The sequence below is a fragment of the Syngnathus leptorhynchus genome, chromosome 9 (assembly GCF_054491065.1).
Source record: "Syngnathus leptorhynchus isolate UIUO chromosome 9, UIUO_Slep, whole genome shotgun sequence".
NCBI lineage: Eukaryota > Metazoa > Chordata > Actinopteri > Syngnathiformes > Syngnathidae > Syngnathus > Syngnathus leptorhynchus.
The window spans coordinates 12625947-12648445 of NC_141203.1; the positions used below are offsets into that span (position 1 = coordinate 12625947).

General features: G+C 44.7%; 2 protein-coding genes across 9 annotated transcripts in view; one reads left to right on the forward strand and one right to left on the reverse strand.

Annotated features, from left to right (window-relative positions):
* Window positions 1–12407, reverse strand: hao2 (hydroxyacid oxidase 2 (long chain)). Of its 7 annotated transcripts, none has more exons than XM_085921177.1 (12): window positions 12286–12407; window positions 10926–11064; window positions 6147–6268; window positions 3082–3248; window positions 2200–2260; window positions 1965–2117; window positions 1746–1897; window positions 1211–1500; window positions 696–914; window positions 429–587; window positions 285–354; window positions 1–203 (listed from the first exon to the last, which is right to left on the reverse strand). In XM_085921177.1, the coding sequence occupies exons 5-12, from the start codon at window positions 2214–2216 to the stop codon at window positions 148–150; spliced, it is 1116 nt and encodes a 371-aa protein (XP_085777303.1). In that variant the 5' UTR covers window positions 2217–2260; window positions 3082–3248; window positions 6147–6268; window positions 10926–11064; window positions 12286–12407; the 3' UTR covers window positions 1–147. The 7 variants fall into 7 exon arrangements, 6 of the variants coding, with proteins under 6 accessions (XP_085777303.1, XP_085777305.1, XP_085777300.1 ...); XM_085921179.1 differs by having other exon boundaries at window positions 1217–1500; window positions 6147–6272; XM_085921174.1 differs by having other exon boundaries at window positions 6147–6272.
* Window positions 12014–22499, forward strand: part of fn1a (fibronectin 1a) — a 20115-nt gene continuing 9629 nt past the window's right edge. Inside the window, exons 1-19 of one of the 2 annotated variants that reach the window (XM_085921167.1) lie at window positions 12014–12119; window positions 12492–12641; window positions 13212–13337; window positions 13459–13596; window positions 13891–14022; window positions 14142–14279; window positions 14808–14966; window positions 15302–15493; window positions 15632–15814; window positions 15886–16062; window positions 17932–18087; window positions 18398–18526; window positions 18631–18774; window positions 20808–20929; window positions 21007–21175; window positions 21275–21460; window positions 21541–21669; window positions 21749–21838; window positions 21910–22104. In XM_085921167.1, coding sequence (XP_085777293.1) covers window positions 12083–12119; window positions 12492–12641; window positions 13212–13337; window positions 13459–13596; window positions 13891–14022; window positions 14142–14279; window positions 14808–14966; window positions 15302–15493; window positions 15632–15814; window positions 15886–16062; window positions 17932–18087; window positions 18398–18526; window positions 18631–18774; window positions 20808–20929; window positions 21007–21175; window positions 21275–21460; window positions 21541–21669; window positions 21749–21838; window positions 21910–22104 — 2752 coding nt within the window. In that variant the 5' untranslated portion in view covers window positions 12014–12082. Of the gene's footprint in view, window positions 12120–12228; window positions 12642–13211; window positions 13338–13458; window positions 13597–13890; window positions 14023–14141; window positions 14280–14807; window positions 14967–15301; window positions 15494–15631; window positions 15815–15885; window positions 16063–17931; window positions 18088–18397; window positions 18527–18630; window positions 18775–20807; window positions 20930–21006; window positions 21176–21274; window positions 21461–21540; window positions 21670–21748; window positions 21839–21909; window positions 22105–22499 lie in introns of those variants that run through there. The other variant, XM_085921168.1, reaches the window with a different exon arrangement.

The following is a 22499-nucleotide window of genomic DNA, read 5'->3' on the forward strand; positions in this document are numbered from 1 at the left end:
ACTTTGTCATCATTTATTAAAACACAAAGAGCATGTTTTGTGTGCAAAGCTTCGGTGTACACTTTGATTTCCCTCCCTTTGGTGTTGGAAACAGTAAAAACAAGTTTTGGCTTGGTTAAAAATGTCTCCCTGCCTTTGGCAGGTCGCTCACAGTTTGGAGAATTGGATGAGGTTCCGGTTGATTTCCGCCACATTGCGACAACCTGCGATGACAAAATGAAGGGCATTTCACAAGGGAAGAAACACCTTCGCCGCCGTCACGCCGACCGGTGGCGCTCGCTCACCCGATAGAGCCATCGACAGGCGGAACTCGTCGTTTAGAATCTGCAGCACCTCCCTCACTCCTTCCTCCCCCTGAAGAAAGAAAATCAAAATCTGTCTTCGGCGGAAAGGAATTTGACGGACGGACACGCGCTGAGCGAGCGTACCTTGTACGCGAGGCCCCACACCGCCGGGCGTCCGATGAACACGCACTTGGCGCCCAAGGCCAGCGCTTTCAGCACATCGCTGCCCGTGCGGATGCCGCCGTCCAGGTAGATCTCGATGCGGCCCTGCACCGTGTCCACGATCTCAGATAGGGCGTCTATCTGTCGATGACAACAGAGACGCTTGTTGGCGCAATTTATGATGCGAAACCAGGTGAGACGAGACGAATGAATCATCATAGCAGACAGACAACGATGAATGAAATTTACCGAGGCCGGGCCGCCGTCCAGTTGTCTCCCGCCGTGGTTGGACACGATGATTCCCTGGACGCCATGTTCCACCGCCAGCTCGGCGTCCTCCTTGGTCAGGATGCCCTTGATGATGATTGGCAGCCGCGTGATGGACTGCAGCCAGTAGATGTCCTTCCAGCTAATAGACGGGTCCAAAGTGTTGGCCGGGATCCCGTACTCCTCCGGTCCCGCCATCTCCTGATGGGTGTGGATTCCGTTTTTAGGCCAACATTTGTCAAATGGACTTTTTTGGGTGCTGTTGTTTGTTGTGACGTGATGTGCATACGCATTTATCCTTATTAGATGCAGTAATAGGCTAGACTGGCTAATTTGTACTAGTTAGCATTTATTGTGTTCCTCGTTAGCCTGTGCCAAAATAACAAGCGAAGCTACAAAATTCTCAGCTGCCAATGCTGAGAAAATGAAAGTTTGTTTGACTTCGATTACCAATGTGAGATTGTTTGTGTTGCTGAGAAAATATGGCTGAAACGTACATTTACCTGAAAGACACCGTCAAAGTTCTTGACCTTGAGATGCGGCGGCAGCTTGAACTGGTTGCGGATGTCGTTGCGGCGCTTGCCCGTGTAGGGCACGTCGACGGTCAGCACCAGGGCCTTGAAGCCCAGCGCCTCTACTCGGTGCACGATCTGCTCCGACAGCTTGCGGTCGCGGTACACGTAGAGCTGGAACCAGCGGTAGCCGTTGGGCGCCGCCGCTACGATCTCCTCCACCGAGCAAGTGGAGTACGTGCTGGTGATGTAACATGTGTTTAGCGCCTCGGTGGCTGTGTAGTGAGGGAAGGGGGGAAACAATGTTCATTACTCTTTACTAACCAAACTAGCTCCTACTAAGCAACCCTAATTTAGGCTCTCAAGAGTTGATGTATTGCTTCAAAATGCATTCATAGGAGAGGCCACTTGACATAGGAAACGAATGCAATGAAATGCTGCCATCTAGCGGTGGGAATCGAAAGTCCATAGGCATATTCCCTAAAATGCAAGGCCGCGGTCGTGTTGCGCAACAACCCACCTCTTGCTGTGGCCATCTCACCCTCGTGCCACGCCAGACAGTGGAAGGCGGTTGGGGCGATGCCCACCGGGAAGCTGATCTCCGTACCCTGCACTGTAGTCTTGGTGTCACTTACAGACACGTCGCGTAGGATGCGAGGTCTCAGGCGGATCCTGGACATCGTGGAGAGAACGTGAAGAAGAAAGCCACTTGACAGGATGTAGCTCAAGAACTTGGTACCGCTTGTAGGCCAGCAGGTTGTCGTCTCGGGTGCAGCACTCGTCGGCTCCGGCGGCATAGTAGTCCCACGTGGCCTTGGACAGGTGCTCCTTAGCATATTCCTCAAAGTCTGTCAGGCATACCATGGCCATCTCGGCACACTGACCCCCCTCTCTGTGGGACATTAGCAAGGACCCCCTCTCCGTGAAATTGCGCGATGAGAGATGATTTGAAAAAATGGAAGTTGTTCACTCACCGATTGCAAATGCTCATTCTCTCTTTTGGCACAACTTCAACCCGCCTGACAGGGTCATAACCTGTCAACAAGAGACAAAAAAAAAAAAAAAAAAAAATACAACTGAGCATCATCCTGTCTTAACACACAGTACAAGTCTCATCACCTCTTTGTAACTCTATTTATAAAAAAAATACAAATAAAATAACCCAATATTATGAACAGAGTTATAGTTTGGGATTTGTCATGGTTGATATTTTGAAATCGTTTTCCCTAATTAGTTTGAATTCATATTTAGAATACATTGATTCATTTTTATTGGTTTTAGGGGAAAATCTTTTGTTTTAGTTTAGTTTTCATTCGATGTTTGCAAAATGGTGCATTTGTCATGGCAGAAGTAAGAAGCACAACACCGCACGTTACCGTCACAAATAGTCCTCCCGACGGCGCGCGAGCGTCTTCCTACGACAATGGCGTTCGCCTTCTCTTCTTTGATTAATTGAAAAAAGTTCCCAATGTATTTGTTCCTGTTAAACATACCTGACTTACTTGAACCCAGCTAATGTTTAGTAAATCCAGTCTTCCTGTGGCAGCACACACACGCATATGTGTGTGTGTGTGTGTGTGTGTGTGTGTGTGTGTGTGTGTGTGTGTGTGTGAGAGAGAGAGCCAGAGGGCCGTAAAAGGTGTCAGTCAGGTGCTGAATGGCCGCTTGGTGACAGCACATTGTCCAGGTCAACTTCTAGAATACTTCAGTGTGTTACAAACAAGCTGCCGTTTTTTCTTTTCCCTTTTCACCGTATAATGGTGTTTTTCCCGTGACAAGATAAATATAGTGTCAAAGTCAACCTGGCCGCTGTCAGCATTGAGGTGAATGAAATTCCAAAAATGAGAAAGTCTTACCTTAGCCTGTTGTGTTGTCGGCGGCCTTCGGCGCTTCCGCTCTCATGTGACCAGGTCGTGTCAGAGGGCAGAGCCCCCCAACCCCCCTCGGTCCCCCGCTTCATCACAGTGGGAAGCTCCGCCCCTCAACCCCTCATCAGCCATGCGTGGGCCTCCTTTTTTTCATCCTGGAAAACAGCAAGAGCACATGTATCACTGTTGGAGTATGACTGGACTGCACTTTTGGATGGACAATAAAAATATGAGTCATCTCAAATCGGATTTTTTTTTTTAAACGTAAAATACATTTGGTTTCTTATTTGATGGTTGGCAGGCCATGCGGTCAACTAGTCACCCTTGACCTGAATGTTTGCGTGTGTAGTTTCCATGGTGCTCTGATGGGACATGAACAATGTCGGAATTTTTGGTGAGAGCGCCCCGGTCGTTGCGCTCTTCATCTGGTCCCGCTTCCTCTCTACTTTTCCCAGTCAGACGTGATGATTCAGTGGCGCTTCTAATCACCCGACTGGCTTTTGGTTGACGTCATTTAATAACCTGTTGCCACAACAACCACTAGGCTGTCCCACAGGCAACCCTTCGCACGTTCTGACACAGCGACTTTGAGAAAAAGAATGTCAAAGAACATGCCGTGGATGCTACGGCAAGTCCACCTCATCTGCATTTCAATTTTTAAATGAGTCATTTGATTTGTAAGCAGACTGACATCAAAAGGAGTAAGATACAGCTTAAAACAAATGCTGGAAATGAGAATATTAAATTGCCCACTGAGAGTCACACGCACTTTATCAGACCTTTTTAATACGAGGTCGTTCCCACTACATGTCTGCATGTGTGATTGAGTCGATCAAGGGGGCGGATTTTGGAGTTGGGGACTCTGGGGGTTTTATATCTGACTGACTTTGCAGTCTCCGTTTTCTGTGACTCACCAGCCAGAAATCCACTCTGGTGGGTAGAACACATGCAGACATGACAAATAGAGGCTTTCCACGGTTATGAAGTCATCGTAAAACAGCTGCTAGTCCCTCGCAAGGTCAAATGAGGGGGTTGGGGGCGGGGGGGGAATGATTTGTTTGCCCAACTTCCTGCAGGGCTCCTTATCTGACTTGCAGTTTGATGCGTCGCGCTGATCTATTCATTGCTACGCGGTGATTTGGGAAAATGTGTTTGTTTTGCCTTTATGTGCTTTATGGAGAGGAAGTCCTCGGTTTACGGGGATCTGTTCCTATAGCGAACCTTTATGCAACTTGTAACATGTTGCAGTTTGATACTAACGTAGCAGAAAAGACAATTATAGAAAATATTGGTGTAGGGAAAAAAAAAAGTCGTGGTGGGTTATAGAAAATCTGTGAGTAACTGACATGCCCCCAAATGATTTGGAATTGCCTAGAAAAGTCACAGGATGGCAGCAACAGCAACATGTCCAAATAAATCTCCTCAATTCACTCCAACACACTTTGACACCAGATTGCCACCAGATGGCGCCAAATCATTACTGTTTTGAATGCTGAACAATACCAAACACATTTTTCTTTTAATATTACACTCGACTGATACTCCTAATATCAAAAAACTAAAACTGATACAAAAGCTAGTAAATTCTTATCTTAAATGACACATTTCCCCAAAATTAACACTAACAATATTGCTCTCAAAGCTAATTAAACCCAAGTAAATTGAAAATAAAAAAGTCAAACCAAAATAAAAACTAAAAACGACGAATCCAAAACTATTCTAATCGTCAAAATGTCATATTGCCAGTCAATATTTGTTTGAAATAAACAACTTAACCGCGCGGAACTGACTAACCATGAAAGATCTACCGAAGAAGGTTTGGCGTGTGCTAATGACAGAGAGCTCGAGCAGTACTTCTCATTTCCCTGCTTTGAATTCAAATCCTCCCTCAGCTGAAAATCGGGAGCATCCTACCAATTTTGTATTTTTAGCCCTCTCGAGCAAAATGTATCATAATCACAGACATGGGACTGATTTGTCTTTAATTCCCTCTTCGAACACAGGAAGTACTTTTTGAATAAAAGCCATTTTCTCTGGCTCGCCAAATAAGAACTCAAGTTCGTGTTACAGAACACACACACCCCGTGATGACCCACACTGGGATCGGAGTGTTTAAGGCACCGCAGTCTTTGGTTTGTTATTGCTGGCCCGTGATTCATAAAAGATTTCACGTCACAAATGAACCATGACTTGGCTCGAGCTAACTCCCACATTCGGACTTCTAGTTGGACTACGCTGACATGACTAGAGATATTTGCTTTATTGCTAAAATAAAATTAGAATATGAGAATATGATGTGAAATGAGAAAAGTGATGTAGAAGGTGAGAGCAGAAGATGATGTGGCACAGGATAAGATGGATAAGTGTGTGTTTATGTGAGAGTGTGTGATACCGAGTGTCTGGCAAACTTCCTGTATGGTCAAAATGGGGATTTTTTATTTTTTTTTTACTTTAGTAATACACAAACGTTGCTTTATGACAATACGAGTTTGTAAAACCGGATTTACAAAAAAAAAAAGGGGCGGCTTTTTACAAGCACGAGTTGTTTTGCACTTTAAAAACAAACATTTGAGATTATACAGTGCATGATTATATGTTTATTGATTAGATTTTTTTTTTTAAATTATCTGCCCGTTTCTATCTGAAGATGGACTCCTGTGAGGATTTCAGGTCAATTATCCTCATTTAGTGCAATTACAGCAAATTTGCTGCTTCTTCTTCATGTAAACCAGTGCACATCTCTCACCGCTATATAAACACACATTTATTCATCTTTTTCATTTTAACTTAGCAAACTGTTAATACTCCAACCAGTTATTAATTGTGGCCCATGAATCACTTTCAGCGGACATCATTTCTGGGCTGCGGAAACGTTCCATTTTGTTTGTTTACACGAGAGATAGAGAGCGAGAGAGGGCAAAGGGGAGCTTGGAGGATGGGGGAGATTGAAAAAGCCAGATAAGGAAAGACAAATGAGTCCGGCCGCTACTTTTAGGCCCTTTATTGAGAAAACCACGAGTTTCTTTGCAAGCCCTCCAATTAAATTGACTGACCTATTAACTTGGTCATCTTCATGAGCAAAATATAAAACAAGATGGCTCCCGCTCTCCGGTTCAGTTGATCCATTTTGCGCAATATTTTTGCCATATGTTTCGTCCTCTCGTGGTTCCCGCACCTACCTGGAAAAAAAAACAAAGCGGATGTGACAAAATGGAGCAACCAGCAATGCACTCAACAGATGCTCGTGTTTCCACTCTCGAGTCGATTCGGTATAACGAGATGATCTCAGCGGCTCGTCCGGACATTTATTTGATTTCGTTGGAAGCCGGGACCGGCGTTTACAATTTCCAATTAGTTACACAACGGATGTTGGATATTTTCTGCGTCGTCATGACGGGCCTGTAAGGCTATTTAAAGCATATGCAATTGTTATCGAGAAAATAATATTTTGATTAGCGCGCTGGACGGCAAATGTGTGTGTGTGTGATAAACCGTTGCTGCGAGCAAGAGTTTGTTTGGAAAAAGGCTCATTTTACAGCGGATACGTGTTGTTTCACAAAACAATTTGATAATGTTGGAGAGGCCGGGGGGCAGGCAGGCAGGCAGACGGCCCGGCCAAGTGCTGAGGACGATATCCATCTATGGTGGGGAAAGCGGACCAGTCGAACGGAACGGGTTGTAAAGTGGTGAATCACTCTTTTAATCATTAGGACTTTGATAATTTGACACACAACTCCTTGATTTGTTTTGCTGAGTCATGGCTTGTGTTTATCCTGGGCTCCTTAAGGGATCATTTTATGTTCATTTTAATTACTTTTTTTTTTTAATCCATTTTGGTAGAATTGTTAACATCAGCACTTCAAACTTTGAATTTCTTTTCACTGACGCATTCACGTTTTTTTCCATCAAAATTTTAATCGGGTGGCTTTGCAATGAGCCGGCTGGATGATTTAAGTGGAACAGTCCGCTCTGAAAAAAAAAAGAAAAGAAAAAAAGAAGATATTTGAAGGCAGGTCGCTGCACTGCATCAAAAGACCTGACCTGATTTATCAGTGTTGGGTCACTGGCCAGGTAGCTTCTAATCTTGTAACCTCCTCCCCCCCAAATATATGAAAGACCCTTTGTTGACCCACACACACACAGTGGCGTCATCGCTGTCACGGGGCAGGAAACGCAACCCCCGACAAAGACTTAAGCGCATTGGAATCCCGACCGCTCGGTCGTGTTCAAGGACAACCAATGACGAATTTCCCTCGTTTCCTCAACCTTTGGATGCACTTCCATTCTTTCATCGGACATCTTCTCTCCTCAGACACCTGCCACCGTGCATTCAATGATGGCGGATGAAATACAATCCTTTGCCTTCATTTCTCCCCTCCATCATGTATGATGTAAACGGAACGCACGGGCTCAAAATGGGGTCAGTGAAGGTACGAGGAAAAAAAATTCACAAAATAAATTAGATCCAGTTCCCAACGCTGGCTACCGAAGTGACTCCATACAGCTGTTTGAATGTGTTTGCGTGTGTGTCGTTCTCCTGTTTCCAGGTTCTGACGTAACCAACAGAGAGGTTCTTCTCCATCCACACTGCAAGTGTGCACCAAAGTCAAAGCTGCTTTTCCCCTATTAAACTCTTGTGTATTTCTGAAATGATTTAATTACAGAGGAACCTCCATTTTTATGAAGGCCAGATTTCCTACGATTCTGATTTGTATTTATTTTTTTGCTCACGCATTGACGTCTAATAAAGAGGAAGACGATTACGATGGAGTCGTGGTGCGTCTCTTGCTTACGCGCACGGAGTCCGCTTGCACAATTTGAGAAGATTTTTCCGAGAAGCGTTTCCTTACACTCCCTGCAGCGGTTTTCCTTTTTTTCTCTCTCAACCATTCTGACTCTTTAGCACTTTGTTTACTTGTTTGGGAAAAGTTGAAAGTGTTGACATGGGGACCTACTTTGGCCTTCATTCATACCAAAGCGGCTGTTTTGGGCATCTGTGATTGGATGAATGTCTTGTACGAAGATAGAAGCTCCGCCCTCTCCAACATGTTCCTATTTTGACGTGAAAAGGAGCCAACTGAATAGTTGTGCGCGTGATGTGGAAAAAGGTCTGCCGTCTTTCTCCCCCCGAGCCTTTGCTCTGTCATTTTAAATCATGACTCCAGAGTTCCTTAGATGTGTAATGGGGTAACCATGGAAACCCCAATTTGAATCAAAACAAGCAAGTAAAAGATTGATACTCTATTGCAGTGAAAGATTGGCGATATACAGAATCTAATTGACTATTAAGATGTCATAAATCCAAATATTAGCCTCACATCTGAATGATGATTATTTTTAATCTTTTGGAAACAAATAGCTATCTCAAGAAATAAATTTTAAAAAAATTTGGCTCAGTTTTTACAGGGCTAGACAGAAGATGGCTCAGCTATTTTTGTGATGTTGTTCCCTTGGGCACACATACAAGTGCAAATGAGCACGATGAATACTTGCGAGTCAGACAGAGGACAGGACATTGTCTAGCCCGTGCGTCTCTTTGTAAGCCCAAGACCACGTTTGTCTATTGAGCCGTCAACACGCATTACTCAAGCTGCCAAAATGTGGCATCCTAAATCCCTTCATTTGCTACAATGAGCAGGAAAAAAAAATGTATTTCACACAGTCTGCGAACAGATTCGCTGAATTCGTAAATTCATGCACGTGACCTTGAAATGGCTTTCAGCGTTATTAAATATGAAGCTAATTTGCAATTTTTGCTACAGATAGTAAGAAATGAACATGAGCTCCCGAAATATAGTGGGCCAAATCTGGCCCGGGGTCCTTGAGTTTGACACCCGTGTTTAATCAGCATGATTGCAGTTGCCAACAGCAAAACATTTTGCCATAAAATCCAATGTCCCAAACTCAAGTGCACAATGTAACTGCAGGAAAGATGTGGCACAAACAACACATTCCATTGATTCATTCCCGCTATTGGACACAAGGTTCTGTTGGTGACGGAAAGCCACCCCCCACATCTTTGGAACACCGCGGAGCTCAACATCCGAATAGATTCGTGACCTGTCATCAGAGCATAAACCAGAATGTGGCGACGATGACATCATCGGTCGGTTTGTTTCTGGTAGTGTCAGGGTGAGCGATGGGAATTGGGAGCAAATGAGTAAAGTGCAAATGCATTTTCAAGTAACCAAATTGGAGTCATATATTTTTTTTGTTTTTTTTAGGACCAGAGTGTGCTTTCAAGAATCGAAAAGTAGTTTGCTTGGAGAACGACGCTGCTTAGTCTACTGAAGGGCTTTTTCAATTAAACGCGGCTTACATCTGTGTATTATTCTTTGAAGCTCTAGATATGCACATATGGTTTCGTTTGTTTGCTCTGCAAAAGGCCTCATATGGTTTTGGGTTCGGACATTTTTGTCATTGATAAAGGGGCAGTCACTTTGAAGCAAAAAAATAATAATATCAAAATAGTTCAAAGAATAATACAGAGGAGCATTTTTAAATGCTGACTACTACACTTTTACACGGAGATAAACAGTGGCAGTTACCATGGCAATAACAATTTGAGGAAAAGGAAAAAAGTTGCCAAATGAGAAGACTGTGTCATCTTGAAACCAAGAACACGGGGAGTCATTTTCTGTACTTCCGGTCAAAATATGTCTTAACTTGGCAACATTACTTACATACACCCCCTCCCTGTTTTCTGTCTATAATGCAAGACTGCAAAGTTGTATTTTGCAAGCCAGAAATGAACCCCCTGAGAAGCCACAATAATGTGTCAAGTTTGGGCAATTAAACAGTGCAAGTAGTTCATGAATGTGCATCATATGTGAAGAACACTGAGATTTACAGAGGCCCTGAGATAGCGAGCCTCGTTTTGGATGAATAAGTGTTGCAAATGTCGAGAGATTTTTGCAGCTGTGACCTCTTTCGTCCCACGTCTAAACTTTCTCAGGATGATTTTTTTTAAGCGCGTTGTGTAATGCACGTATTTTGTGATTTCTCCACGTCAGCATAAAATATAACTGGCTCTGCCCAAATTTCTCAAGATTTCCCATTCTCAGTTAAAAAGGACAGAAATGACTCAACCTCTGACAATTCTATTATGGTTGCAACATAACTTGTCATTAATAATTGAGTGTAACCTTATTAACTATTGTTTGTCAGGTCACTGTGAAAATATAGCAAATGACACGGAAATCTGTACGAGGGGACACAAATATATATATATATATAATTTTTTTTTTTCTGTGACCAAACATTCAAAAACAAGAAACAAAACAAGTTATGTTTTCTGGATTTTGTTGCCGTAGTGAAATCCAACCGCAGTGCTTTAGGGAGGACAAAAGACATGAAAAATAGGGCAACAATTGTGGCATTCGATGTTGACATAGTCAGAAGCTCTTCCAAAGCATTTTTCCCTGGCTGTGATTTCCACTATTGTTCTAGACAACACCATCCTGTGTGATTCAATCTGTTGGAAAATTACCTCGCTGGTTAAAAAAAAAAAAAAAAAGGCCCATTTGAAACAGAAAAATGTGTTTTCATCTCCATGTCAAGCCACAACGCTCAATTCCCAGAGAATTGCTTCAAACTGGGATTTCTAGCTGGATGACTTCGAATGACAAAAGTGTATTGTGTTTAACGTTTTGGCCTCTCATGGGCAAGTGATGACAAAGATTAAAGGTGTCTTGTCCAAGTCTTAAAATTGATTTTCAGCCCGACACAGGCACTTTCCATGAAAATTACAACTTCAACACTTCATAGATATTCACATATTTAAGTATAACTTCAGAACAGAGGTAATTGTACTTTAACAAGAGTCCACTGACCTGGATAAGCAGGTAGAAAGTCGAACCAATTAAGTACGCTGCTCGTGGACGCCATTGCCAGGTTGCGGTGAGTGACGTCACGCCAACCAATTCCCGCCTCCTTACGGGTCACGACCCGGAACAATTCTATCAACGTTTTCTGATAAAAAAAAATTAATTACTAAGAAATATTCTTAATAATTTTCGCATTGTATTAAATGTGGGTAGCAGTACAAATGAAGAAAATAAATGACCTTTTTAGAAATTACTCCAATTGTATTTTTGTTTTTACAAATGCGAGACTTCAGTGGTGTAATACATGCACTAACATTTTTCACAACATCATTAATATACTGTAATATTCATACAGTTCAAATGCAATGAGTTTTAAAAAAAAGCTGCTGAGGAATTCCGTTATACTTTGAGATGCCAATCCTTCTTTGGTTGCTCCCCACTAACAGTCAACAATTGAAATTGGTCCAAACGCAACAGTATTAATGATGACTTGGAACCTTGCATGAAATTCACAGAATTCCCACCGCGAAGGCCAAACTGTCCAGCTAAAGCCAGCCTGTACAGTCTCGGACTTCCCAAGAAATTGGATCAGGAAGAGTAAATGCTTTCCAGATAATCAAACATTGGGTTACTACTGGAGTCCTTCCAGACAGTGACACCATGTGACCCAATTCCTGCAGATGACATAACCTAATTGTAAAACCTATAAGGCAACAATCTGCAAAGCATCAGTGTCCTTCAGTGAGGGATTCTTTTTTTTTATAGCCTATCATGTAACATTGTGCTGTCTAAAGTTATATAAGTCAAAATGCATCCATCCATCCATTCAGGGGGGCTCTACGGTGGTCAGATTTGATTAAATAACACGACTCATCATGAACTTCAGTGAAGTTACCTGTGGTTATTTCTGGTAATCTTTTTTTTTTTTTTTAATAATTGAGTGTGTCCATGTTTACATTCCCTCCAGTTTGACATTCATATATGCACACATACATATGCTACTGTTTTTTTTATTAATTGAATTTGAGTAGCTTTAGAATTTCTACCTAGCAACAAGTTTCCCGCTTAAGTTGTCATGTGACCAGAAATAAATCAATTAAATGCCCTAGCTAGCAAGCTAGCTTTTCATCATCAAAGTCTTCGCCGTTAAGTTTTCCTGACAAATGCGTTTGTGCCGATTCTACAACTTGAGAATTGATGGTGGGAGAACATTTTCATTTCTAAGAAGCTTTTTGGCTACGAATTTGTTGAACTCGAACGTTAATTATCGCTCTGTTTAACTTTTTCCCTCCGCCTGAAAGCAAAAACGGGTCTCCGTAATACGCATTTTGCGTAAGTCACTATGGAAATGTTCCCCCCCCCTCACTGCGTGTGCGTGGGTTGTCGGTCTCTTGTTCGAACCTCCTCCCTCCTGCGTCCGGTTGCGACTCAGCCATGCCCAGTGAGATAAATCACTCCCACTCTCCGATAACCTGCACACTGGGGCCGCGCACCGCAGAGGGGCAGACCGTGCTCGCCGTATTCTACTGTACTGGGAGTCCACTTTCTTCTCCGTCTCTGGTGACTTTTCAGGACAACATTTGCCAAGCATGTCCGGTAGAAGCATACCCGCCAGGGTGCTGCTTGCATTGTGCATCGGGACCGCGGTGCACTGCATGCCCAAGGGGAACCACAAGAACCGAAGACAGGCGCAGCAGCATCACGTCCCCTCGGTGTCCCAGGGTAAGTTTAGGCTTTTTCCCACTCTGCTCACATATTAATTGAGTCATTTGCATCCATGTAACGATTTCACAAGGGAGATGAACAACTGTGGTGTTAATGGGAGATGGAGATTGTGAACAAAGCCAACTGGTGGTGGGTGGCATTGGAGCAAAAGTGGAAAAGCAATAGTGCAAAATGATTTGTTACTGGGGGTCCTTTTGAATTCAAGTTAACTCATTTTGAGATATCTCCGCAGACAATGGAGTCTTATCTCACAATAAAATGACTTTTTTCCAGATAAATTGGAGAAGTATTGTCCCAGTTCCAAATGATTTATTACTGTCAGGGATCCTTTTGGGTATTATCTGGTTGAAAATGTTTTTCACCTAATTAACGGTGTATTAGAAGTTGTTTCCACAGCACCAGGTATGGTGTTTGTCATTGCGTATGGCTCGAGTGTTTTTTCCACTCACATTGCAGACAGATGGACTTTTCCCTTTTTTTTTTTTTTTCCAACGTCCGCTTATTGCTTCCAGCTTGTAGCAGCCTCCCAGCATTGTTTTACCTGCTTTCTTCTCGTGCCCCTTCCAGATGGCTGCACAGAGAACGGTCATTTCTACAACATTAACGACCAGTGGGAGCGGCAGTACTTGGGCAGCACTTTGGTGTGCACTTGCAACGGAGTCGCCGGAATTAAGTGTGTAAGCAAGCCTGAAGGTGAGTTAGCATGTGTGTGCCTGCTCTGTTATTTTATCAGCAAGTCTTGTCTTTATTTATCTCGCTGTCTGAGACAAAACAAACACACCTTCTCCTCTTGTGTGCCCCCCCACCCCTTCAGTTGAAGAAAGATGTCATGATAAGATCAACCAGCAGTACTACACTGTGGGAGAAACCTATGAGAGACCCAAGGACGGCATGATTTGGGATTGTACCTGCATCGGATCTGGCAGGGGCAAAATCAGCTGCACCATTGCCAGTGAGTTGGAAAACTTCCACAGGAAGTGCCGCCATTAATTATTCACACCACCATGTTCCGGCTCAGCGGTTTTTAACAACTCGACCGATTTTTAAATGATTGGAGACCTCACACGGGATGAAGCAAAAAAAAAAATCACGTGTTTTACTATCATTTTTTATAGTGTGTGGTGAAGTTACGCTGACATACAGCTGCTTCCACTCAGCCGTGCGGTTAAGAAATGGCGCAAGTGTCGAGTCTTTCTTTTTTTGGTGCAAGTGACACACATCCCCCCCCCCCCGTCCGTCTGACTAGATCGTTGTCATGAAGACGGCGCTTCGTATAAAATCGGAGACACCTGGAGGAGACCTCACGAGACAGGAGGCTACATGCTGGAGTGCGTCTGTCTGGGGAACGGCAAAGGAGAATGGACCTGCAAGCCTGTTGGTGAGTCATACACACACACTGGCTGACTAACTGTATGATAACATGGAGGATGATGCGTTAGATCACTGTTGTGTTCTGGCGTAAACAATAATATTGTTATTTTATGATGCCCACTGCAGCTGAGCGTTGCTATGACAACACGGCGGGGACATCCTATGTTGTTGGGGAAACGTGGGAGAAGCCCTACCAAGGATGGATGGTTGTGGACTGCACCTGCCTGGGAGAAGGAAGTGGCCGCATAACATGCACCTCCAGAAGTAAGAGATCCTCAACTGGCACTTAAAGACTGACATTTTTCAGTATTAACTTTTGATGAGTTGCTTGTGACATTCCGAGAACTCTTTCCTAATAACCGGGACCCGTTTTGATTCTGTGCGATCAAGCTGGTCTTTGTCTTTTGTCCTTTTGTTTTGTAAGAGTGTACATAGGCGCTTTTGTAGTGTCATGTTACATTTGCCACTTTCATTAGGAACAAGCTGCGAAGGCCCAAATGTGCGTCACACGAATTGAAAAATGTCATTACCGCTCGTTATTTTGGAGCTTGTCACATGCATCTAAGCACATGGTGCCTTTCAAATGGCATAACAACGGTTTCTGCTGGGCGTTTACACTCATCGGATTCAAGATTTTGTACAATTTTGTATATATGATATCATGACATGAATGGAATATTTCAAAAATGACAAACAGGCCTCCATCCTGCGGCCAATCTAAAGTAAAGCCAGGTTTAACAATGAACAACGAATACAAGATCATCATGAAATATTTGCATTTTTTTTTTCTAGATCGTTGTAACGACCAAGATACTCTGAGCTCCTACCGGATTGGCGACACGTGGACAAAGACGGACACCAGAGGCAACCTTCTCCAATGTCTGTGCACCGGGAACGGCCGCGGCGAATGGAAGTGCGAGAGACATGCCTCACTTCACACGACTGGCTTGGGTGAGAACTGACGATATCCTCGTGCTTTTCTTTTTCCTTTTTTTTTTTTGCACCCCACTCCTGCTCACGGTGCCGAGAGAATAATGTTTAACAGAGACAGACGTGTCGAAGCAGGGGAAGAGCCAAGTGTTGACGTGGGAAAGATATGTAACTCACCATCATGACCTCATGAGGAACACAGACGTGAAAAAAAAAAATTGAAGACAGAAGAGCAGCACTCAGCAGAGAAATGCTTCAAGATGTTGAAAGAAATGCTCTCTCCCCAAAATCTAAGTTAATAAAGGACAGTCACATGGTTTCTTGCCCCCTGACCTAATTCCCACGTTCTATTTCAGGCACCGGCTCTCGCGTGGTCACGAATATCCAGCCGGCCGTCTACCAGCCCGCTCCCGAGCTTCCGCAAGAGGGACCCTGTCGCACCGACTCCGGACTGTCCTATTTTGTCGGTCAGCGCTGGCTGAGGAGTCAAGGAACCAAACAGATGATGTGTACCTGTTTGGCCAATGGCGTCAGCTGTGAACAGTGGGGTACGTTTTGCTGTCTCACTCTCCTTCATAAGTGGGAGTCGCTCCAAAGTGAAATCAAAAAATGTTTATGTCACAATAAGTTCACAAGGTCACTTCACGGGGTCTCCGACATTGTCACACGTTTGTGTTTTCATCCAGATGGCCCGGCTCCGGTGTACGGGGGCAACTCGGGAGGTCAGCCTTGCGTGTTCCCCTTTGTCTACAAGGGCAAGACCTACCACGCTTGCACCTCGGATGGACGCGCTGATGGCCAGCTTTGGTGTTCCATTTCGTCTGACTTTGAGACGGAGCAAAAGTATTCTTTCTGCACGGAAAAGAACGGTGAGCCAACATTCGCAGTCATTTGGAGCCACCGATGAGCCGGAAACAAACGTGGTCGTCTCCCTTCCTAGTCATCGTGGCGACGAGGGGCGGCAATTCAAACGGCGCTCTGTGCCAGTTCCCCTACCTGTACAACGGACGGAACTACACCGACTGCACCGCAGACGGACGCAGAGACGGCATGAAGTGGTGCGGCACCACGACAAACTACGACGGCGAGCAGCGCTTCGGATTCTGCCCCATGGCTGGTAAGTGGGAGTGTCGAGTGGACGAGAAGCAAACGCAGCTGCTCGGGCTGGAACGGTTTCATCGCCGCGAAGGAGAGGCAATCAAAGACACGTTGAAATGCGCCTCCATCGTAAATCCAAACGCTTTGCGAAGTCTGCGAGCCAGATCTAATTCCTATCGTGCTCCCAGACGGTAAACACTGTCTGAAAAAGGTGACGGCTAACTCAATTAGCATGTAAGCTCGTAACAGCGTGGCGGTAAAAAGACTTGAGTGAATCTTGTTTTCGGCTTTGACGCCTTGCCCGAGGCAAATTGAAGTCATTTGGCGTGTAAGGGAAGTGTTGTTTTGTTGAATTGGTGTCAGTTAGAGCTCGGCAGGCAACAAAAGGCGCTGAAGGCAATCAAACACCGGGGGGGGGGTTACTGACGTCTGTGAAGTACCAACGATGCGAGCCACGGCAAAAAAACGAAAGTTCCCAACCGCGAGTTCCCTCGACTCGGACGTAGCGTCTCGATGAAACTATATCCACTGAGAACAAGGAGAGCGAATCCCAAACAAATCTTTTTGAGCGATATCATCCTAGCCGACATCAAAAGCTCCCTGAACTTCAAAGTTGGCAGATGGGAGATAAAATAGTTTGGCAGCGGGACCGTAAAGACGCTGGAAACATCTGCAAGGTTGTGGATAACTTCACTTTTGTAATCTTCTCGTTTTAAAAAGACGCACCCTACGAGTGCATCTCAAGTGGCTAATACGATAACTCAATTTAGTGTTTTATTTTCCTGTGAAGCTTTTCTATAAATCTCGGGGCCCAAGTTTGGCCAACACCCCGTTGTTAAGAAAACAGCCTGTCAAGGATTTAAGAGGGGGGGTGAGTGGTTGCCTCTGCGCACCAGGGGGCCTTTGATTCCCAATTTAATGACTTAACAAAGACTGTCAAAATAAACATTGTAATTGAGATGTTAATGGGGAATGCTAAAAAGAGTCTCAACACCCCCTCCTCTTTTTTTTTTTTGCTGTGTTGTAAAGGTTAACGTTGTGTCAGCCATGTGTTCTTTTGGAAACACTTTGTCGCCATCAGATACAATTTGCATCAAGTACTCGCCCATATTTACTCAATACACTGGAAAAACGGGATCATCGGAATCTTTCCATATATTTAAGAATCGCCTTCCAGTCACATTTTTAGCACACGGGGAAAGGTGTAGCTTGACATGCCTTGCGCAATTGAATTTCAAACCAAAGTGCTGTGGTGGTGCACACTTTCCTGGAGAAGCATTTGAAAGAAAAACAAACCAAACCCCTCCCCATCAATCATTTTTCCTTTAAAAGACTCACATCAACGCCCCCTTTTGTGGAGGCCAGGTGGTCTGGACTGACACGGCGCAGGTCTATCTCACGTCTGCATTCCAACACAGCAGATGGACGACTATCAACGTATCTCCGCCCGCTGACGCAATGCTATAGCCTGGGTTGTTTAGACTGAAGCAAACAATTCTGGCGGGATGCCTTCCACGCTATGATTTTTAGATAGCACGCCAGCATCCTGCACTTAAGCACGATCGCAGCGTCGCACATTCGGGGTTCTGCAGCCATTTTAAATGACCAAATGATTTTCCTACCTGGTGACGTTGAAAAACAGTCCAATCGTAAAAATAGCGTGAAACTTGTAAGACAGCTTGATCATATTCACACATGGCTATTAAGATGTGTGTCGTCAACGCAAACGTACTCTTTAACTATCTCCCTTTTAATGTAGACCACATGGAACACACAACATCCTTCCCAAACAGGCACATGTTTCCGCTTTTCGGTCATTACAACGCAGATGTTTTCTGGCCCTTAGCCGGCTAATCAGCATTCTGCTTTTTTCACTCGTGTATTCCAGCCCATGAAGAAGTTTGTACCTCCAGCGAGGGGGTCATGTACCGCGTGGGGGACCAGTGGGACAAACGCCACGACGTATTGGATCACATGATGCGCTGTACCTGTGTGGGCAACGGCCGAGGGGAATGGAGCTGCGTTGCCTACTCCCAGCTTAAAGGTATGCGCTGCGCCGGCCGACCACTCAATTGGACCTTCTCTGCGTGTCGTCACACTGAAGAGTAATATTGATCACGCATGAGTGACAAGTTGAAAGGTCGCGGGTGACGTTTAATGAGCTGCATGTCAGAAGGTCAAAGCTGAGTACTCACACCTGTGCTTTACGGGTTTCCAGTTGCACCTGCACCACACACACACACACACACACACACACACCAGATGTTCACCGGCCATGAAAGACATTTCATTTGGTCGTTGCTCATGTCCTTGCATGTCTTTTTTGACAGCAGACCTTTGTTTTTTTTTTCCAGACCAGTGTATTGTGGATACTCTGACCTATGAGGTGAACCAGACCTTCACCAAGCAACATGAAGAAGGCTACACGATGAACTGCACCTGTTTTGGACAGGGGCGAGGCCGCTGGAAGTGCGACGCTATCGGTGGGTTGAAGTGGTCTTGTAAAAGTTTCAGCAATGCAAAACGGAGCAGAGCAAATATGGAGGTCATCCATGTATACAAAGAAAAATATTGTGCATGCCCACAGACCAGTGCCAGGAGCCAGAAACACGAGCCTTCTACCAGATCGGCGAGTCTTGGGACAAGGTCATCCATGGAATCATGTACAAATGCTACTGCTATGGTAACGGCATTGGAGAACTCAGCTGCGAGCCTCAGCAGTCCTATCCTGGTAAGACGCCCGCGTGACAAACTTCTCATTCTCGATTGACTCTATCTGAGTGATGCTAAATTAAAAAAAAAACAATCACTTTGGTTACTCTCTTTTTAAAGGTAAGGTTACTCTCTTTTTAAAGGTATTATTTCTACAATGCAAACATTGAAAGTGTCATAAATCACGTCTAAAAGTCTTGACTTTGATGTGTGACAGAATGAGATTGGTGGGGTGTGAGTTACTCCCCTGCAACCCCCAAACTCCCCCCCCCCCCCCCCCCTCCCACCCCCAAACACACGCACAGGCACATTCGGAGCCTTTGTTCCGGCCAGCATGTGGCATTTCCCCTTCGCCTTTAACACAGCTGTACAAAACGCTAGCGTGCAAGCGTGTCACGCACACAACCCAATTTACATCTTTACAATCTCACATTGACTGATTTTTCTAATTGCAGCAAACATGTCAGAGATGTGGTGAAGCATGTGCATCGTTGCACACCGTTTGCCGTGAAGCTAAACCGCTAATTTATGAACGTTAGCCAAAATAAATTGGGTGACTTCTACTTCATAGAGCGTTTACTCTTGGTTAAGCAGGTTGACGAGAGATTGAAAGAAAAAAAAAATGCAGGGGACGTTTCAGCTGTAACTGGCCATAATAGCAACCAGCTGTGGTTCGTGCGTGTGTGTGTGCCATACAACGGTGAGATTTTAAAAGTGAGAGTGAAGTCTGGGCTCCAAGTCAGGGCACGACCATAAAAGGTAAAAAAAAAAAGGAAAGCCCCGGTGGGAATGCTCACTGAACTTCGTTAAGATAAGATCCTTTTAAAAGCCTTTTTGCCGTAATTGCTCTTCTGACTCTGATGGAACTCTCTCACTTATTTTTAGTCGTAAAATAAAGCTTCACGTATTTGAAAAATATACAGAACATACAGTCACGCTTATACGCACTATACGTGATGCTAACATCGATGATGTGTGCCACACGGGATTCGGCGGAATCCGCCCTCTACCCGTCAGTGGCCTGTGGCTCCGCAACGTTCTTTAATGGCTCCCAGATTGTTTTTGAGGTCCGCGTATCTGCGAGCACGTCTGGTTAACCGAGCCACTTGCCGGGAAACCTTGATTACAGCTCTGCTGTTTGGAAAAGCGGTCAGCGGCTTCAGTTCTTTACAGAAGCTACCGGTTTCTATCAACAAAGCTTATGTGGGGTCTGCTTTACACTCCGCTTTTGTTGTAAGCCTTTTTTTTTGTTTGTTTCCTGAACAGGAAACATGTTAGGTGTCATCTATGGTACACTTTTTATAGACTTACTTTTTCTACTACCGGAATGTACCGTTTTGGTAGCGATGACATCATAAACTTTTAAGCGGGAACTCCAGTCAGCCGGCAAAAAAAAAAAAAAAAAAAAAAACGACATTCGAGTACTTGAGGCCATCGGGGAAGTTGTTTGCACAGATGTGGGGCAGATGCTGAATGGTTTTCGGCAGAATGCAACAAACCTCAGCGGTTTGAAATGGTTTCGTATTAGCGCACTCGGACATACTTATGATGGGTGTGGCCTTTTAACACCCGGGAGATCAAATAATCACTCGTTGAAGAGCCCATTTTCTATTGTGCTTGTCCTGGAGTGTCGACAGGCCGGGAACACTCTGGGCCGGTCGCTACACAATCGCAGGAATCGTGAACTGAAAATGTTTTTCTGGCCGTATGGTCTTTAATTTGAATGAGACAGATTTAGACAATAGTCCAAATGTGAGCTCCGCAGATTGTTTTTTTTTTTCTATTCTCTGGTCATTGAGTTGCTGGTAGAGAGATAGTCGAGTTTTCTCCCATATGCCTGCTGAGGTCCAGGCTGGAATCTAACAGTTCCATGCGATTTTTTTTTTTTCCTGGAAGAATCCTTCCCGCATAACTTTTTGCAGGTGAGTTCTTCTTTATATTTGATCGTCTGCTATTAAAGTTGGACGATCGCGACCTTTGAATTCCTGTCATGTTATCACATTTCGACAGGGCAGTTGTCTTTACGTTTGCGTTGGTGCAAATCTTTCCTAGGCGGTCAGCGTCCCGTGCAGGTGATCATCACCGAATCCGCCAACCAACCCAACTCGCACCCCATTCAATGGAACGCCCCACCCTCCGCTCACATCAGCCAATACATCCTCAAATGGCGAGTGGTGAGTTTTGATCCAAACTTTGTTGTCGCAGTGCTCGAGCAAACATTGAGAGCACAACATTGTTTTCCTTTTGGAAGAAAAATAGCCACAACGCGTGGAAGGAGGTGATGATCCCCGGTCATCTTCACTCCTACACCATCTCCGGACTTAAACCGGGCATCACCTACGAAGGTCAGCTGATCAGCGTGCTGCGCTTTGGACAGCAGGAGATCACACGCTTTGACTTCACCACACATTATGGATCATGTGAGTTGAGAGCGTCCACGTCCGCTGCGTGAAGTAACGAATACCAAGACAAACGATTTCAAAATATGGACGTTTTTTTTGTGCTCTTTTCTTTTTCAGTGGCCACGACACAAGGCGAGACCACCCAACTGCCACCCGTGGTGGACACCTCCGAATCGGTGACAGAAATCACCTCCAGTAGCTTCGTCATCTCTTGGGTGTCGGCCTCCGACACGGTGTCTGGTTTTCGAGTCGAGTACGAACTCAACGAGCGGGGACAGAGCACGAGGGAGCCGATGGTTCTCGGTAAAGGCAGCAACTCTCATTTGATATATTTATTTATTTTTTGACCAAATATTGAACGTGTTTGTGTACGTCCTGGTCAGACCTGCCCCGCACAACTACATCAGTGAACATCAACGACCTGCTACCAGGAAGGAAGTACACGGTTAACGTCTACGAGGTGACGGATGGCGGCGAGGACAACCTCATTCTTTCCACTTCACAAACTACCGGTGAGTGCATACAGAATTGCTTTGAAGACACCTCAAAAGCCAAGAAAAGATCGAACACGACATTTTTTCCACGTGGCAGCTCCCGACGCCCCCGCTGAGCACGAAGTGGAGGATATTGGAGAAACCTCGATTGTGATTAGCTGGGATAAACCGCTAGCTCCCATCACCGGTACGACGACTGGCGCGATGGTCACGCCTAGCCGACGAGCAACCCTTCAACAATTTTGTTTTTCTACGCAGGCTATCGGGTGGTCTACACGCCATCGATCGAAGGCGAAAGCACCGAGCTGACTCTGCCTGACACGGCAACGTCTGTGACTCTGAGTGATCTGCGGCCGGGCAAATTGTACAACATTAGCATCTACGCCGTGGAGGACAGCTTGGAGAGCGAGCCCATTTTTGTACAGGTCAACACTGCCGGGGATCCTCTGCCAGGTGTGCAATCACAAAAAATTCATTAAAAGTCTTAAAATGATTATTTTCCTTGTCAGCGTATCCTCATCATGAATTTGACGCTGTTATTTTAGTGTCATAATATTTCGATATTCATGCTAATATTTATTTTCACTTTAGAGATACTTGAGGTTCGCCTTACTTCAAATCATCCATCACTCCGTTGAATCTTATGACCTATTTATGTCTGAGTTTGGAAACCTCCCAGCCTCCTTTATAATTTATATTTCCTTGACCTAATGGAGTAAATTAAAAATTGAAATTGAAGCAGCTGCTGCGCTTTTGTTCTGATCGACTGCAAGTACGTAACATTTTCCACTCTGCTGCCAAGCCCAACATGTGGTCGAGCAGATGCTCCAAATGCGAATGTGTGAATG

Excerpts from the sequence above, each read along its gene's own strand:
- hao2 (XM_085921178.1), bottom strand. Across the intron at positions 1,898-1,964 it reads AACCTGCTGGCCTACAAGCG|GATCCGCCTGAGACCTCGCA; the intron begins GTACCAAGTTCT and ends CACGATGTCCAG. Across the intron at positions 355-428 it reads TGTGGGGCCTCGCGTACAAG|GGGGAGGAAGGAGTGAGGGA; the intron begins GTACGCTCGCTC and ends TTCTTTCTTCAG.